Source organism: Anolis sagrei, chromosome 2 (assembly GCF_037176765.1).
Source record: "Anolis sagrei isolate rAnoSag1 chromosome 2, rAnoSag1.mat, whole genome shotgun sequence".
Taxonomy (NCBI): domain Eukaryota; kingdom Metazoa; phylum Chordata; class Lepidosauria; order Squamata; family Dactyloidae; genus Anolis; species Anolis sagrei.
Window position 1 is genome coordinate 76,474,594 of NC_090022.1, and position 16,344 is coordinate 76,490,937.

General features: G+C 42.8%; 2 protein-coding genes across 2 annotated transcripts; both read right to left on the reverse strand.

Annotated features, from left to right (window-relative positions):
- Nucleotides 1–342: 342 nt before the first annotated feature.
- B4GALT7 (beta-1,4-galactosyltransferase 7) lies at nt 343–7,023 on the reverse strand. Its single transcript, XM_060765669.2, has 6 exons — nt 6,894–7,023; nt 4,461–4,811; nt 3,453–3,678; nt 3,084–3,167; nt 1,929–2,033; nt 343–1,223 (listed from the first exon to the last, which is right to left on the reverse strand). Exons 1-6 carry the CDS (start codon nt 6,998–7,000, stop codon nt 1,068–1,070), a joined length of 1,029 nt encoding a protein of 342 aa, XP_060621652.2. The 5' UTR covers nt 7,001–7,023; the 3' UTR covers nt 343–1,067.
- Nucleotides 7,024–9,469: 2,446 nt separating this feature from the next.
- TMED9 (transmembrane p24 trafficking protein 9) lies at nt 9,470–15,815 on the reverse strand. Its single transcript, XM_060765670.2, has 5 exons — nt 15,557–15,815; nt 14,575–14,675; nt 12,241–12,366; nt 11,969–12,115; nt 9,470–11,011 (listed from the first exon to the last, which is right to left on the reverse strand). The coding sequence occupies exons 1-5, from the start codon at nt 15,714–15,716 to the stop codon at nt 10,862–10,864; spliced, it is 684 nt and encodes a 227-aa protein (XP_060621653.1). The 5' UTR covers nt 15,717–15,815; the 3' UTR covers nt 9,470–10,861.
- Between the last annotated feature and the right edge of the window lie 529 nt (nt 15,816–16,344).

Below are 16,344 nucleotides of genomic sequence, written 5' to 3' on the forward strand. Positions count from 1 at the left end.
ATTCTAGGATGTTTTCAATGCTTCGTCTTAATGACGTTTATGTCTTATATTTAATGGTTTTACTGATTTTAATTTAAAGTTATATGTTAGTGTTTAGTTATTATGTTTTTTTCTATCTACATGTATGTTGGCATTGAATGTAAATCGCCTTGATTCCCCCCCTGGAGTGAGAAAGGCAATATATAAATATAGTAAATAAATAAATACTGAAAGCGACATATAATTATCTAGATCTATGCAGTTCCCTTTTAAAGACATCCAAATTGACAGACATTGCTACAACATGTGACAGTAAATTCAGAAATGCCATTCATTCCAACTGCAGTATTCCTGCAGCATTCATTCATGTTCTTGGCTTTATTGCGATGATCCAACAGCTTTTACAGCCCCAGAAGCCCCAGCAATAAAATTCTTGTTCATGATGGGTTTCGATGAGGTGGTTCCAGATAATATTCTTAAAGACGAGAGAGCAAGGTGTTCATTGTCTTAGTAAGACACCCTCTCCCCTCAGAGGAAGAGTCGGGGGCACATATGGGCTTCACAGCAGCAGATGCTTATGCATATTTATCATGAAAAGCAAAGTTCAAAGAAACTAACCAGACATCAAGTCCTGCATGTATTAAAATGGCAAAGAACTTGGAGAGGTCTACAACTCTAGCTCTTCCATACCATTTGGGTACTGGAGCCTCTGGTAGGCGGAGAGAAAAAGCTGGTAGTAATGATCTTGATTCTTAAATTACCTTCAGTTTTTTGAAATGCAGGTAGTTGAGATACCATTCCTCTGTGTGGCAGGCAGGCTGAGCAAGGACTCAGCCCATTTGACCTTGCCAATGCCTTTACATTCATAGTGACATGGAAAAAGGCAGCATTGTGCAAGTGCCTGTCAATGGATGTGGACTTTCAGCCCTTTTCTTTCAACCATCTGTCTCACGGACACCCAGTGCTGTGCTCTTGATTCCTACAGAAGGGTCTGCCTCCAGCGAGTCCAGCTGAAGTGCTGAAGACCAGCTGCTGCTTCTGCTTCCACTTCTGCAGCAATAGATTAGGCAGTCTGTGCAGGAAGTAGTTCAGCCAAACGCACACCATGGAGTCTCACTGGAGTCACACTGTAGCATGATGTTCAGAACAGTGCAGGGAGCGCCTGCCACACTCAGGGAAGTGCGCGACTCCACTCTGTATTCAAGGTTAGTCAGACCTCCAGTACGGTCCACCTTGAACTGCTCCTGCAAGGAAACAAAGTGCTGCATATTATGTACAAGGATCCAGAGTAAAAAAATAACGAATGGTAACATGGAAAATGGAAGTCTACATGAAAAGGCTCAGAGAGTGCCTGGAATGGAGCAAGCGGGGAGAACATAAAGGAGAGGGTACAGGCTGAGACTACCATCATAGGAGGAAATCCAGATTAATTAAGCACTGGAATCCAAAATTACATAGCATCACAATTTTGTGGCCTTTGAAATTTAGACATGTAATTCACAATAGCAGGTTTCTGGAGTATTTTTGTGAATTTAGCAATTTGTAATCATTACCTTTCAAGCAGCACTCAATAGAATGCAGCTGATAACCCCATCTTATATTTTATTTTCCGCAAAACCTACTCTGAAGGATCTTCTTCACAATAGGGCTTATGTCCCTCCACCTATTCACCTCCAGGTTTAAAAAAAAACCTGGAGAAAAGGGCTTCCAGACATTTCCTATTGAAATATGTTAAAAATAATTTTTTAGGCCCTGTTAGGGTTCATAGTCAATTCTAGTCCAAGGGGCAATAAATTCTCCCCTTTCTCTGCACTGGTTACAAGGTCAAGTCAAAGCAAGAGTGTCTAAGGAGTAATACGTGGCTCAACCGTGCCATGAATAGGTAAAGCAGCATCTCCAAGTTGCAACATACACAACCTTCACTCACTTCCCACACAAGAAATTGCTACCTGTTTCTGGGAAGCAATACGCTTCTGGTCTCTCTTGCGCCAAGCTGGATCATGCAAATGTTGGAATGTCTTATATCCACTTGTAATTCCCAAGGGCCGGAAAAGCTGAAAGGTTAATAAAGAAGGCATGGCTTGCATAAGTCACTTCTCAGAAGTAAAAATAATATTTCTGAAAAATCACAAAGCAAAGAAGAGTCACACCTATTTGGGGGAAATGGAGGAAGACGTTTTTTGTCAGCCTCAAATACTGAATCCCATGCAGGAAAATACAAGCAAAGCACTCCCAACAGCTAGTAACTAGAGGCTTAATTTTGATGCATATTAGCTAACTTTGCAGAGAGCAGAATAGTGGATAACAAAAGGAAAATGGCCAGACTGGCAGGCTTTGCTTATTAATATAAATTTTGTCTATTCTCCTTTGTGATGCTGTTTCATTACCTGGAACAAGTGCAATGGTTAGCATTAGAGACCAACAGGATTCTGGCTAAAAAAATAAGTTACCTGTAATCAGTTGCTTCCCTGGTAATAAAATGTAACTAAATTATGACGGCAACTTGGATAGATTTTATTCTTTTTTTCTTGGTAAAACAGTATTTTTAAAAGTTCATTTTACAGTTAATTTCCCCTCATAATAAGGGATTCTGTTTGTAAAGGGGGGCTTTTGTGTTGCTGTGTGGATCACCATCAACAGCAGATATGAAAAGAGATTGTTTGGGGGTTGTTTTGTTGATATGTCTTTTCGGTATAAGCTCGTACTTTTGAGCAACATGCACAGGATTGCCAAAATGAATGCCCGAGCTAGAGCTTGGAAATAATGCAGAATAAGCGACACTGTTAGTTGTAATGCACATGTAATAGCATAATATTATTAGGTAAGGTAATACATTGAAGCTATCACTTTCTAAGTGTAATGGTACCATTCTCTCCTTTTTTTAAAGGGACTTTGAGCAGAAGTTCATGTGTTATGCTCTTCTCTTAATTTTTTTAAAGCCCCAAAACAAACACCTAAAAATCATTCCATTGTAAATTTAATAAGTAACATTTGGGGCTTCACTTTGAGATACATAACACATACTTTTAAAAAAAGTAACTTTGCGCTGAAAACCTAAGTTCCAAGTCCACCAAATTCCACAATTGGCTATGCTGAGCCTTCACCTGAAGTCCAGCTCCTCTGATACGGCGATAAAATTCATCATCCTCTCGGCCCCAGCCCCAAAAGCGGTTAGACATTCCGTTACACTGAAACAACAATGAATAAGTAGTTAATTGAAGAACAAGGCTGAGATGGTGGAGTGCTACTGTCTGTGTTGACACACTGCTGGCGCTATTACCTCAAGACTTTTATATCTTCAGGATTAAGGAAGTGGGATTTTCTGTATCTGAAGCAAGTAAATACAGAGGATCAGCTCTGAAGTCTTAAGCAAGTAGCCTGTCACAATTTCAGTAGCAAGGATTTATTATTTCTGGGGGAAAAACACACACCTCATGAACCTATCTTACAAAACAAACAAACCTTAGACTTACCATTCGAAAGTGCTGCTTGGTGAGTAGTAAGATACCACCTACATAGGTGCTATAGTGATATAGAGGATGCAGTTCAGGTGATGCTACATGGAAAGGGCCAGTGGCTGGGAAGCTATAGTCCAGTTCCTCATTGAGAGGTAGCAAGTCCACATCGTGCATCGCAATATAGTCTGTATCATTTCCACTTTCCAGGAAGCCCACATTGATCAGAGATGCTCTGTTAAACCTGTCCAAGAGACCAGGTGTATTTAGGTTCAGCTTTGAGTCATGACATTTTATTCAGGCAATCTTAGGCCCCTTCTACATCGTCATACAATCCAGATTATCAAAGCAGATAATCCAGATTATTTGATTTGGACTTGATTATATGAGTCTACATTGCCATATAATCCAGTTCAAAACAGAAAATCTGGATTTTATATGGTAGTGTAGGAGGGGCCTTGGTTACCTCTGTACCAGACCTCTATCCAATGGTAGAGGTAGAAAACATGATGTCCTACAGAAAATCATGGACTACAACTTCCATCAACCCCAACGAGCATAAGTAATGGTAAGAGATGGCGGAAACTGCTTCTGGAAGGCTTCTTTTTTCCGTTCCCTATTTTATGGTTTGTACCAGAGTTGGGCAGAAAGTCGATCAAATGCACATTATTTCTGTGTATTTCTGAAAAGGATTTTTTCCCCCTCTGGAATTATGAGGGATCAGAGAAGAAAAAGCACAAACAGAGGAATAAACATCTGAGATATTTAGAAGTTATGCAACATGTACTTCACAAGAGGGGAACTTCAGATATGACCTTCAGGTTGAATATCTTTCAGATGCACAAAAAGGTAACACTTCTATTTCAGAAAAAAGGGAAGCCTGATATTTCTGTTCCTCCTACACTGAAGCTATACCCAAAGCCATGCTGAAAAGGGAAAGTACAAAATCTATGACAGAGAACAGATCAGAACACCAACCAAAATAATAATAATATGGGGTTTTAAATAACCCATACCTCACAGTACCTGTAATGATCCACCTGGTTAATTATGAAGATATGATGGCGAATTTTCTTCCTACTGAGAAAACGATGCATGTGAGGCACAAAAGTCAACAACTCCTCAAAGCGCTCCCGGAAGGGCACCAGCACTGCTAGGCGATGTGGTCCCCATGATGGGTCATCAGGAAGCTGGGGCAGAGGGTCAAATGTGCAGAGTTTCTGCGGCACTGTGGCCTCCAGTCTTTGACCTCTTGCCATGTCTCCTGAGCAGCTAAGCTGCAGCCACAGCAGGGAGAGAAAACCCAGCAAAAGAACCACAAAGAAGAGCTGAAAGAGAGAGCATTTTCGGGGTAGGATGCTCAGTAGCCGCCAGAACCTAAAGCAAAACCAGAAGAAGGCAATACAACACAATGAGAGATGATAGAGTAACAAAAGACAAAACAGGCTGGATCTACATTGCCATATATCCCAGGATCTGATCCCAGATCATCTGATTATTCCAGGTTATTTTGCAGCGTAGACTCATATAACCCAGTTCAAAGCAAATAATCTGGGATCAGATCCTGGAATATAGGGCAGGGTAGATCCAGACACAGATTTCAGGATGGTCTGTTTTCATAGAGATTGCTACTCCAGTTGAAACTGAAGTCCCTCATTCTGCTCATGACTCAACAAAAAGCTCAGCATAGCACTACTGCTACATTAGGAAAATAAAGTGTCAGAAATATTAAAAATTAACTGGGTATTTTTAATTACAAAAGTGTGAGTCAAGTAGGCCGAAGCCTGTTAGAATCAGTGGGCCAAAGCTAGCGTTGTCCTGAGGAGAGTGAGAAGGCCAAGGACTGTTGGAATTAGTGGGCCAAAGTTAGTGTCGCCTTGAGGAGTGTGAGCTAAACCTCTGTGTGAGAGGAGCCTCGAGTGAAGACTGCTGTTGTAAGGCTACTATGTATTTGCTTATTTGTGTTATGGAAACCTTGTTGTTGTAAATAGTGCAACCATATTATTTTACTACAAAGAACAGACTTCTATGGAAGAGAAAACATTGGTCTGTGTGTTTTTGTTCCTTTTATCACTTTGGGCTACTGGTGCTGGGTCGTGCTGCTGCTGATAAATTACTCTGCTGTGCATTTATGAGGAGAGTCTCAACATGAAGTAGGGAAGGACAGGGCAGTTATTGGAAAATGCTACTATGCTATATTTACAGAAGGATGAAATTCTCTCAGTATTATGATTTGCATTTCCATAAATCCTATACAACTGCTCATCCTGTGGTTGGACAAATGGGGAAACTGAAGTTCAAAACATTTGGAAGACCAACCATTCCTCCCTGAAATGAGTCCTCAAAGTACTTAACATGCTATTTTTGGAACCTTTATAAAGAGCTTCAACAGCTTGATCAGCGGTCACAATTTAAGATACAAGAGACAGTTTTAATGATGCATCTTATGTTTAATCTCTGTTTTGTGTATTTTAATATGTATCTTCTGGAAGTATGGTTTAATACAATGTTTAATAATGTTTGATGTTTTACACTGTTTTTTATTGATAGCATTGAATTGTTGCCAACACTATGAACTACCCTGAGTCCCCTTTGGGGTTGAGAAGGGCCGTCTACAAATACTGCAAATTATTAATTGATGAATTCATAATAATATGTTTATATTAAAGAATGTTTTAGGTGACTGTGTGTTTACAATGTTGTAACTTGCCTCGAGCCATGAAGAGAAGAGGGCAAGAAATAAAATGTATCACCATCATCATCATCATCATCATACACTGCATGGCAGCTCATAATGCAGATAAAGTAGAATGAGGGGCTTAAGTTATCTAGCAACTCAAGGGTGACTCTCTGAAAACGGCTGAGGGGGAAAAGGAAGGGGCCTGAGGCTGTTAGGAATGGTGGGAGTTGGAGTCCAAAACACCTGGAGGGCCAAAGTTTGCCCATGCCTGCTCTACAGTGTGTAGATGCACCGTCCACAGTAGGCTGAAAAGGTGGGGCACTGGCTGGCATATGGGAAAGGTTTATGAAGCGGGGAGAAATCCAAACACTGGACCCTAAAGCGAATATGAGGAATAACTTCCTGGCTGTGAGAGCCGTTCAGCAGTGGAACTCTCTGCCCCGGAGTGTGGTGGAGGCTCCTTCTTTGGAGGCTTTTAAACAGATGCTGGATGGCCATCTGTCGAGGATGCTTTGAATGCGATTTTCCTGCTTCTTGGCAGGGGGTTGGACTGGATGGCCCACGAGGCCTCTTCCAACTCTAGGATTCTATGATCCTGCTTGCAGGAGTGTAAAGGAATGGGGGCTGCAGGCACTTCGGAGCCTGGCTTGGAAAACAACCCGCGGTGGAGCCCTGCTTCTTCTTCCCCCCAGAGGGTCGCCCCAGCGTTTCTCCTCTCTCCCCGAAATCCTGCCTTTCTCGTTTCCCTCTCGGCCGGCCCCTTGCCCGCCCAGACTTACCCGCCTCCGCCCGAGCGCCCATACATTGCGGGTTTGCGCCGGGAGGGAAACATCCCGCTTCTTGGCCGGCTGGGCTCCCCGCCCGAGACACGCTGGCGAAGGCACATCTGGTCCGCCAGAGAAACGTTCCCTCCAGAAACGCGCGCCTCGCTTAAGCGTTCCGCCCAACTCTTGTTCCCGAGCGAAGGCGAAGAGAGAGCTTCAAGACCTTGTTGGGAGGCTGTAACGTAGTGTATTCCGATCTGGGCGGGGTTAAACTCAAAATAAGTCCACTAAAGGTATATCTACACCAGACACGGGCAAAGTTCGGCCCTCCAGGTGTTTTGGACTACAACTCCCACAATTCCTAACAGCCGGTAGTTTGCCCATGTCTGATCTACATTGTAGAATTAACACAATTTTATAACACTTGTACTCCATGGCTCAAGGCTATGGAATAATGGGATTTGTAGTTTGGTGAGGTACCAGCAGTCTTGGCCAGAGAAGGCTCAAAACTACAGCTCCCATGATTCCATAGTATGAACCCATGGCAACTGAAGTGGTGTCAAAGCGCATTCATTCTCCAGTGGAGAAGCACTCTAAGTTTGGGCAGTGTATTTAAAAAAATCAGTCAAGTAAAGTCTTGGATGCATTAACTCAGGGGTCCTCAAACTAAGGCCCGGGGCCCGGATACAGCCCTCCAAGGTCATTTACCCGGCCCTCGCTCAGGGTCAACCTAAATCTGAAACTTTAAAGCACACAACAACAACAACAACAATCCTATCTCATCAGCCAAAAGCAGGCCCACACTTCCCATTGAAATACTAATAAGTTTATATTGGTTAAAATTGTTCATTTTAATTATTGTATTGTTTTAGGTGTTTTGCACTACAAATAAGATATGTGCAGTGTGCATAGGAATTCATTCATTTTTTCCCTAAATTATAATCTGGCCCTCCAACAGTTTGAGGGAGTGTGACCTGGCCCTTGGTTTAAAAAGTTTGTGGACCCCTGCATTAACTCAAGAAATGCCACAGCCATTTGGGTACAGCAATACAGGCCTTTCTGCACTATGGTTAAAGTTGAGGATCTTATGTGCACCCCCCGCCCCACCAATTAAGTTGGTTTTGACTTAATGAAAACTAGTACTCATTATTAGAGGGAAAGCCCATCTTTAATAATTTCTCTCGTTTTGGAGTAACAGTAGCAACCACAACTAAAACCAGCTCAAAAAATAAACATGTTCCCTGCATGAAATCTGTCCTCACACCTACGACGTTTTACTCTACCACACTGGTTCCCACCATGTGGGTCCCCAGGTGTCTTGGCCTACAACTCCCAGAAATCCCACTTTACCAGCTGTTACGATTTCTGGGTGTTGGAGGTCAAAACGTCTGGGGACCCACAGGTTGCGACCCACTGCTCTACCACTTAAGCTTAGACTCCTCCTTTTTAAACTTATCACCCAATTAAACTTTCAGCCATAGGTGATCCCAGCAGCAGTAATCTTCAACTGGACATTTGGTGGCACCAGCCCAAACACCTGGCATTTGCTACGTTTAACACCCCATATGCCTTATCTCCCATTCTAATAAGCGGCATTTATCCATCTAGTACAGGAATCCATCAGAACCTGTTTAGAAAGATCCCCTCACAGGGCGCGTGTAGGAACCACATTGTCTTCAAAGAACTTATCACACACTTAAAGGTATTGTGGAGCCCCCGGTGGCACAGTGGGTTAAACCCCTGTGCCGGCAGGACTGAAGACCGACAGGTTGCAGGTTCAAATCCGGGGAGAGGCGAATGAGCTCCCTCTATCAGCTCCAGCTCCTCATGCGGGGACATGAGAGAAGCCTCCCACAGGATGATAAAAACATCAAATCATTTGGGCGTCCCCTGGGCAACGTCCTTGCAGACGGCCAATTCTCTCACACCAGAAGCGACTCCTGACACGACAAAAAACAAAACAAAACTTAAAGGTATTATTCTAGACAAGTTGAGGAAGTTTCATGTGCTAGATGAATACTCCGTAATTTTATCAACAAACTCATTTTATTACTCTTCCCTCAAGACGTTATCATGAATGAAGTTCTGGCCCTTAGACTTGCCATATGAAAATTGGACATGGTTTCCAATCTTGTTTTTGGCGCATTTGGCCATCCCCAACTGTCCCACCACTTAATTTTGTTAATCCAGTTACAAAGTTCACTCATTACACAAGTGAGTCTTCAGAGTCATTTTAGAAATTGATGGATGGTGCCATATGAGTTACAGGTCTCCACTGCAATCAAGAAATAATTATATATTCTGCAAATACAATGTTTTCTTTTCATATGTAATGAAGTGGATATACAATCTTTCCCCCCCTTTAATCTTCTTGGAGAAAAAAAACTCCAGAGATGTTTCAGATCTGTTGTACAGAAAAAGAAAAAGACACAAACAGTGGTATCATGACAGGGTAAGCATGGAAATGCTATAACTTCAGCGAGTTTTTCCTCCAGAAATAGATAGAAAACATGGGAATGCAGCACACCACTGCTCCACAATCTTATTTAGCATTGATGCATTGCTTATATATATGAAAAAGACAATGGAAATTAGGAACAGACCCTTTAATTCAATCCTCAACAAACAACAGGCAGGTTCAAATGCAGTAACTCCATTTGGGAATGAGCCACCATACTCAATTCCTAGTCCCACCCTCTGCATATATAGATTTGGTGCTTATATCCTGACCTGCCAAACTCATTTCCCATGACTTTAAAATAGAAAATTAGAACTCATCAACACTGCTTGTCAAGATCCAAAACTGAACAAGCCAATACATAAGATTACAAGCTGTGTGCTGAAGTGAAGGAGGAAGATCGAACCAGACAGCTCATTCTTTGGCTAGTAAAAAATGGCTTATTGGCTCAATACTGTTGCCTGAAGTGAGCCAAACTTTTCTGTCCTTCCCCGCTCAAACAACAACTATAAATTTAGATGGTGGAAACCACAAATGGGGATGTTTCCACAGTATATTATCTTTAAGAAAGGTAATATACTTTCACTGGTGGGGCTTACTTCCAAATAAGGTAACGTTCATGGAGTGGCAGGAAATAATATTAAGTCATGTATTTTTGCTATAAGAGCAGCAGCATTGCAGAACCAAATTTGCAACTGCTTATAAAATAATTTAAAAAACAAAATGTAATTGCTGATTTCTCAGAAAAATAGTAGCTGCCGTATACAGGAAAATCAAATTTAATTCTAAAAAGCTACAAGAAGAAGATAAGTGGAAAGCCAGACAAATCCCAGTACTTAGCTATCCCCGATTAGTGGCTGAGCAATCCTCAATTTACCTTCCCCTCAACAACACACACACACTCAAAGTCACTTAGAAATAGTCCCCAGTATTGCTCCTCTAATTCCACAGCAGAGCATCCCCAAATCATTCTATGTCGATATTCACATATACAAGGAGAGAAGTAGGCACAGCCTCCCATTTTTTTTTATTCACCACTTGCCTCCTAAGCAATATATTGGTAACATCAACGGGCTGGAATTACACAGCAGGGCACATAACTGGCAGAAGTTCCTTGGCTTTGACATTTGTCATACTGGGTTAGAGAGAGTGTCCTGCGTGCCCTTCAGAGAAGAGTCTGATTTCAAGAAAGAAGACTCTCAAGGAGGAAAAAGGGCTGAACATACAGCTCCCGGCCCTGCACGTTCCACGTACATTGTTAGGGGTGGTCAGAGGCAGCTGGGACAGGCTGGTTTTGATTCTCTGGAGGGAACCATGTCTGATGAGGCCAACGCTCTGCACTCGAATCACAGCAGGCCAGGATGTTGAGTAGGAAGAAGGAGGGGCAGAGAGAGGTAGATGACCCTGAATGCGGCCAAGAGCCAGTCTGGTGGAAAGAATGACTGAGGGAACAGTGCAGAGAATCAGAAGTACTGGAAACTGCTCCTGCAGGAAATGTCGGCCATTTGCTGAGGCCACCCCTTTCTTATACCAACTTCTTCGCCTCAAAGAAACTTTTGAGATGCCTCATCTGCCAGATTCCAATGGCTACAAGGATGAGAGTCTGGACAATAGACCACCAGAGAACCCGTTGGTTTGTGCTTTCACTGGTTTGTCGGAAGCGCTCCTCTCGCCACTGGGGGGAGATAAAAAACAAAACAAACGAATAGGCAAAGACATTTAAGTTCCTCTCCTCTTTCCTATGCATAATCAAGAGCCAACAAGTCACCTTTTTCACCATAAACTGATTTAGGCCAACAAGTCAAAGCTGTTTGCAATGAATTGTGCAACAGTATGTTACATGGACTTTTTTCTAGGGAAGGGCAGATTCATCTGGGATCTCATGGGAACAGAACAGGCCACCTTGTTAAGTCAGACAATTTGCACCTCTAGGGTAGTATTTTTCTGACAGGCAATATCTGACCAAAACTCAGGAAGAAAGACTTTTCCTATTAACTGAGGCTGGCTACAGGGAGCACACACAACTCTCCTGTTTCAACAGCTCCATTGGCTGCCAGCTCATTTCTGGTTGTGACATATAAAGCCCTATGTGGCTTGAATCCAGGTTATTTGAAGTATCACATTTCTCTTAAGGAGTCAAATATAATTCTATGATCATCTCTAGCCCTATCAAGCTAGAGACAAGAATGGTCCATCCCTGCTTTCCTTTCCTAGGCATGTAAACACATTTCTCTGCCATCAGGCATTTATAAATTGACAAAGATTGGATTTTAAAAGCCATGTGATTGGGATTTCATAATCTCAATCACACAGGAATATGAAGTTTTAATATTCACAAGTTTTAATATATTTTAATATTTTAACACTTAATTGGTTTAATATCATAATTGTTGTTTTAAATGTTTATATTTATATTTTAATGTATTTATATTGCTTTTAATAAGCATTGTTTCTTATTTATTGTTAGCTGCTGAGTCCTTATATTAGGAGAAAGGTGAGATAAAAAAAATAAGCTAAATAAATATCATCTGTCGCCTGGCCCTTTCAAGTGGAGACACCAAAGCCTGGGCCTGATGTCACCTGCAGACAAGCTAGATGCTCTGCCACTGGGCTTAGTTCCGTTCTCTCTTACCCGCTGGTAGTTCTGCTCTTTCTGGATCTGTTCAATCTGCTCCAGAAGCTGGCGCACACGCAACTGCAGCTCACTCAGCTTGTCTTTGGCTGCAATCTCAGCATAGTCATTGGCATGTTCCCCAACCTGGATATCAAGATGGACTCTCTGCAAAGAAATCAGAAACAAGATTGCTACAATCTCTGGCCTGTTGATATCTACCAGAGGAAGATGGCTCTTCAGCTGGCTTGACAAGTGAGTCTGAGATCAAGCCCTCCCAAAGATATACTTACCAGCATGCCTCCTGCAAAAAGGGAAAACTTTGTAGAGTTGGAATGCAGGCAGATCTGATGTTCTCCAGGTGTGTGTGACGTAAAGGTGAACCGGCCCTCTGAGCCATACTGCCGAGACAATACCACCTACGAACGAGAGAGACGGAGAGCTACTCATGAGAAAATTTAGTTCAATAAAACATGTTTATGCTGGGATACCTGTCTTATGTAGTCACAGTCCATGTAAATTGGGAATTCGCTGCTGAATTCATCTTCTATTCCTTCTCATGTATTACACACAAATATTTCAAGGGGTGAGGTCTATTCTGAAGATATTGGTGAAGCCAATCTACATCCCATCATCACCAGGCCAGAAACCACAACTTCCCATTATGTCATAAAACTAGCACATTATAAAAGGTGGAAATAGTTATGAAAGAGCATGTTCAGATCAAAATGTTTCTGGCTGAAAATTATCTGTGCTCTTGCGACCAAAAGCTCTTATCCTTACCAAGATACTTAACATGTATCCACTATAAATAATTGTGGAATTATAAATAATTATGGAATAGATGTCACTTTCATAGCTCCATCCTAGAAAATTCTGAAATTTGTTGTTTGGTGATGGACTGAAGAAATTCTCTGCTACAGAGCTCTAGATACTGTAAACTCGGAGGAAGTGTGCAAGATAGTACTAAATACCTTGTTGCTGTGTGCCTTCAAGCTGTTTTTGACATGCCAATCCTATCATGACGTTTTCTTGATAAAAAATGTTGAGGGGGGATTTACTATTGCCTTCTTCTAAGGCTGAGGGTGTGTGACTTACATAAGGTAACCATGATCAAGTAGGAATTCAAACTGAATGATCCTCATACCCTTAGAACTTGTACCCACATCCAACAAAATATGTCCTCTGTATGAATTTTTTAGAAATTCTATAGTACGCATCAGCCAGAGGTTTCCACACAATCTGATTGGAGGACCTATGAAATTCCTAGAGACATCTCTCTAGGTATTCTCTATGTATCCTATAAATCCTATCCAGTATACCAGCTGTTAGGATTTCTGGGAGTTGAAGGCCAAAACATCTGGGGACCCACGTTAAGAACTACCGCTCTACAGGAATGGACCACATAAGTGGTCTATTTCAACAGGTTTCACTATTATGCAGTTTCCTGTTTCCACGGGAATTTCAAGAACATATTACCTGCAAATAAAGGGGTTGTACTGTAGTATCAAATTGTGCAGTGTAGCTGCACATCAGAAAAAATATGACAATATTCAGACATGTTTATTTTTATTCTTTTAAAACTCACACTCCTTAAATTTTTTTTGAAATAAAGATGATGGTTTGGACAAAAAAAAAAAAGGCAGCACGCATCCTCATTCTTGGCACTGCTTGACAGTGCAGCAGGCTAAGCTCCACAGAGAAGGCTTTTGGAACAAAATGCAGATTGCCACCATAAGGCAAAACATTCTGTATCACAAAATAGTGCTTAATATCCAAGAGACTATTCCAGAAGTATCTTATGTAATGCGCACAGTGTTTCTACAAAACAGAAAATGAAGGGTTACCAATGATATCGCCCCTAATGCAAAAGAGAAGAATTCATTTTGAGCACTGAATTAAACTTGCTTCTCTTTAAGATACAAAAACCCACTCCTATAAAAGAAATGGGAGCATTTTTGTGGTTGCTAGTAAACAACTGGGGGCCCATTTACACTAGCCAATTACAGCATTTTTATGCCACTTCAACCACCATGGCTACATCCTGGGGTTTTATGATGCCCCTTCCTAAACTGCCAATCCCAAGAAGCCAAAGGGCCAGACCACGATAATTAAAATGGAATCAAAGTATTAGTATTATGCAATATGAATAGGAGTCAGAAGTCCTTGCTAACTTACTAGAAACCCCTCAACCAACTGCCAGGAGATCCTGAACACTAATCTTCTCCAGACCATGTGTTTGACCTGCTGGTGTGTGCATTTAAAGAGAAGAGGTTTTTCCGGTTTTACTATATAGGTTGAGTATCTCTTTTCTGAAATTCTGAGATCCAAAATATTCCAAAATTAAAAAATGGCCTTGTGGGTGGCCTTCTGGTGGTTCACGTTTACACAAACTTTGTTACATGCACAACATTGTTCAAAATATTTCATACTAAATTACCTTCAGGATAGGTGTGTAAGATGCATATGAAACAAATGAATTTTGTGGTTCAAAATCTGAGATACCAAACACTTTGGTGTTTGGCTAGGGGGCACTCAATCTGTCTATGGGAGGTTGGGTGTCCCTTAACCTCCTTTGGACTGTGGCACAACGAGCACAACAAACTGCCAGCAGCAGCCCTCCATACCTTTTCATCGGGGTCCTTCACTTCCACAAACATGCCCAGGCCAGGAGTGGCAGGAAGGTACTCTTCTCGCTGCTTGTCAAACAGCTGTGTCCGGTAGTTCCCTGCAATGCCAAAGGGAGGAGGTAAGGGAAGGGGGAGAAAGTCACCCAACAGCCAATGACACATGTTCCTAAGCGCACAACTAGTCACACCTTGTACAATTTACTTTCTGCTCTCTCTTGTACAGCACCTCAACTTTAATGCCCAGGAAGGTACTCTTCTTGCTACTTGTCAAGCAATTGTGTCTGCGATGTCAAAGGGAGCATAAGGAAGGGTGTGGGGGAAAGAGTCACCAACATCCAACGACACATGACCCTTAGTGCACAACTAGTCACACCTTGTACAATTCTACTTTCTGCTCATTCTATTTTAATGCCCATTGTCCCTTGGCCTCCATATTTCATTTATTCAAGTTAATGTCCCTTGGGCCCTTCATATATCTGTTGGAAGTTGGATACAAAGACCATAATCTGTGGATGATCAAGGCCCAAATATATACAGTGACCTAGTAAAATGGTATCCCTTATAAAAAGTGGCAAAATCAATATTGGTTTTGGGGAATTTAAAGCTGTGGATGGTTGACTGTATGCATTGATTTAGAATACAATTGAATAAGCAAATAAATATATTCTAAAGTTGCTGCACCCATCAGCCTCCTCCCTCTTCCTCTCAAATTCTGAAATTAAAAATATTTGAATATTTTTCAATATTTGAATATTTCAAGTATCTATAGCAGGCCTGTTGCAAACTGGGGCCCTCTGGGTGTTTTGGACTCCAACTCCCACCATTCCCAACAGCCTCAGGCCTTCCTTTTCCCCCTGAGCCGCTTAAGCGGCTGAGGGGGAAAAGGAAAGGGCCTGAGGCTGTTGGGAATGGTGGGAGTTGGAGTCCAAAACACCCAGAGGGCCCCAGTTTGCCCATGCCTCTGATCCCGGCTCCATACCGATGACCATGGTCTCGTCGGGGATCTCCTCGATGAAGCACTTGCGCTCGGTCTCTCCCAAGTGGAAGTAGAGGGCCCCTCCGGGGGAGACCAGCCCGGCCGCCAGCAGCAGCAGCACTTGTTTCCACAGCGCCCGCCCGCGACACCCGGGAGCCGCCATCGCGCCTCGCGCTCTCAGGCCACGTAATCGCTCCCGCTGGCCCTGGGCTCAGCAGCGCGCCGTGGCGGAAGTGGGGCCGGAAGAAGAGGCCGCCTCCAACTCCCAGCCAGTCTCCGGGAGGAAGTGGCGTCAAGACGTTGGGCCACAAAGAAGGCCACGCCCCTTTCCCCTGCCAGCGGGGAGCCGGCGTTATGCTATTGGGTAAGAGGAGTAAGGGGGCGTGGCTTCCTCCCTCTTCAGTCCTTCAGCACCTTTGGACTTCAACTCCCAGAATTCATGGGCACCGACTTTACAGACTGAGGCTTCTGGGTGACGAAGTCCAAAATGCGAGGAAGCTGACCCAAGGTTGAGAAAGTTAGATCCCCGCCCAATTTCCTTTCCCACGTGTGGGTAAGCAGGGGTGGGCCTGCGACAGGCAGCATGCACCGGCTGGATTGGGGGAGCATCTACACTGGTGGATTAATGCAGTTCGAAACCACTTTAACGCTATGGAATTATGGCATGTGTAGTTTGACGAGCCACCAGCATCCTTTGACAGCGAAGGCGAAATACCTAGTCACATCTCTTATGATTCCATAGCATCCAGCCCTGGCAGTTCAAATAGCCAGGTAAGGGATCTTATGCCCTT

Coding starts and splice junctions, on each gene's coding strand:
- B4GALT7 (XM_060765669.2), bottom strand. CDS start 7,000: ATGTGCCTTCGCCAGCGTGTCTCGGGCGGGGAGCCCAGCCGGCCAAGA. Junction 3,168..3,452: donor CCAAGCAGCACTTTCGAATG/GTAAGTCTAAGG, acceptor TTGTTGTTTCAG/TGTAACGGAATGTCTAACCG. Junction 1,224..1,928: donor GTATTGCTTCCCAGAAACAG/GTAGCAATTTCT, acceptor GTTTCCTTGCAG/GAGCAGTTCAAGGTGGACCG.
- TMED9 (XM_060765670.2), bottom strand. CDS start 15,716: ATGGCGGCTCCCGGGTGTCGCGGGCGGGCGCTGTGGAAACAAGTGCTG. Junction 12,367..14,574: donor TGAAGGACCCCGATGAAAAG/GTATGGAGGGCT, acceptor TCTCGTTCGTAG/GTGGTATTGTCTCGGCAGTA. Junction 12,116..12,240: donor TTTTTGCAGGAGGCATGCTG/GTAAGTATATCT, acceptor ATTTCTTTGCAG/AGAGTCCATCTTGATATCCA.